Raw genomic sequence first — 1,468 nt, 5'->3', positions numbered from 1 at the left:
ACGAATAGTCATTCCACGAAGCCTAACCTCAACTATACTATTCAAGCTTCACGAAGGTCACCAAGGAGTAGAGAAATCTAAACTCAGAGCGAAAGACTGTGTTTTTTGGATCAATATAAGTAAGGATATAGAGATGACCAGTGCACAATGCTCTACCTGTCAACAGTACAGGAAGTCACAGATCAGGGAGACATGGCTCCCTCATGATGTTCCCACTCGTCCATGGCAAATTGTAGGGACAGACTTGTTCGAGTTTGAATTGGATAATTATTTGATTATAGTCGATTATTATTCAAAGTTTCCATTTGTAGAAAAGATGCATGTTCATTGTACCGCAAAAGCCGTTGTCGAAGCAACTAAGAAGATATTCTCAGAGGAAGGAATTCCTCAGAAAGTCGTGAGTGATAATGGACCTCAATTTAGTTATTCATTGTACAATGCGTTTGAGAACGAATGGAACTTTTCACATGTGACATCTTCGCCGCATTATCCCCAGTCAAACGGTTTTGTTGAACGGTTCATTCAAACTGTCAAGAATTCATTTCGTAAAGCAAAGGCTAGTGGGAATGATCCCAAAATGGTTCTTCTTTGCATTCGCACTACACCAGTAGACAGCAGCATCCCAAGTCCTGGAGAATTATTATTCGGACGTAAGCTGCAAGGAAATCTTCCTGTAAGAATACCTAATAGGGATCACCGAAGGGATGAGGTCCATGCCCGTCTTGTGGAGAAACAACAGAGACAAAAAAGTAGTATGACCAGCATGCTCGTGATCTTCCTCAACTAATTCCAGGGCAAGAAGTCCGAATTCAAGATAACAGAACCAAAGAGTGGCAACAAGGTACGGTACGCAGACAATGCCAGGAACAACGGTCATATGTGGTAGAAAATGAAAATGGTAGTTGGCTACGGAGAAACCGACGGCACATTCAGACAGTAATTGAACCTGCTTCAAGATGTGCGTTAGATTCGCAAGTGAGAGCGGAGGAACCAGAAGAGAAAGCTGGAGAGGAACTTGGAGAGGAACTTGGACAAACTACAGGCGAGACTCACCAAAACGTCTACAGAACTAGATCTGGAAGGGCAGTTCACAAACCTGAGATATATGGACAATACATTAACACTTAGAAATAGTAGTGCGTGTAATTAAAAAACTTTACTGTGAATGATATATAATTCTCAAGGACATTAGGTTCAAGGTCTTTATAAACAGTAATACAGTTTTCAACATTTTGAAAAGAAAAAAAAGAGAGATGTAATATATGTGTAATTATGTACATAATTAGTATAGGGATTAGGATTCTGCTGCATGCAATTATAGTCATTTGTATCTAGATACTTATGCTGTAAACACCACTATTAAAATCTTTTACATACAGTAATCAAACACAATAGTTTTTCAAAGTATACTTTATAATAAATAAGAGAGCCCAGCATATTACTTTTAAAATGGCCATCAATGATCAAT

At 38.8% G+C, this 1,468-nt stretch overlaps 1 protein-coding gene across 1 annotated transcript; it reads left to right on the top strand.

Annotated features, from left to right (window-relative positions):
• Positions 1-133: 133 nt before the first annotated feature.
• LOC114533983 (uncharacterized protein K02A2.6-like) lies at positions 134-1,128 on the top strand. The gene is made up of 2 exons (XM_028555620.1): positions 134-749; positions 794-1,128. Exons 1-2 carry the CDS (start codon positions 134-136, stop codon positions 1,126-1,128), a joined length of 951 nt encoding a protein of 316 aa, XP_028411421.1.
• Positions 1,129-1,468: the final 340 nt, after the last annotated feature.

This window comes from Dendronephthya gigantea, unplaced genomic scaffold, assembly GCF_004324835.1.
Source record: "Dendronephthya gigantea isolate DGI-Jeju-01 unplaced genomic scaffold, DenGig_1.0 000096F, whole genome shotgun sequence".
NCBI lineage: Eukaryota > Metazoa > Cnidaria > Anthozoa > Malacalcyonacea > Nephtheidae > Dendronephthya > Dendronephthya gigantea.
The sequence above is the reverse complement of the archived record's forward strand: the minus strand, read 5'-3'. Positions and strand labels throughout refer to the sequence as shown.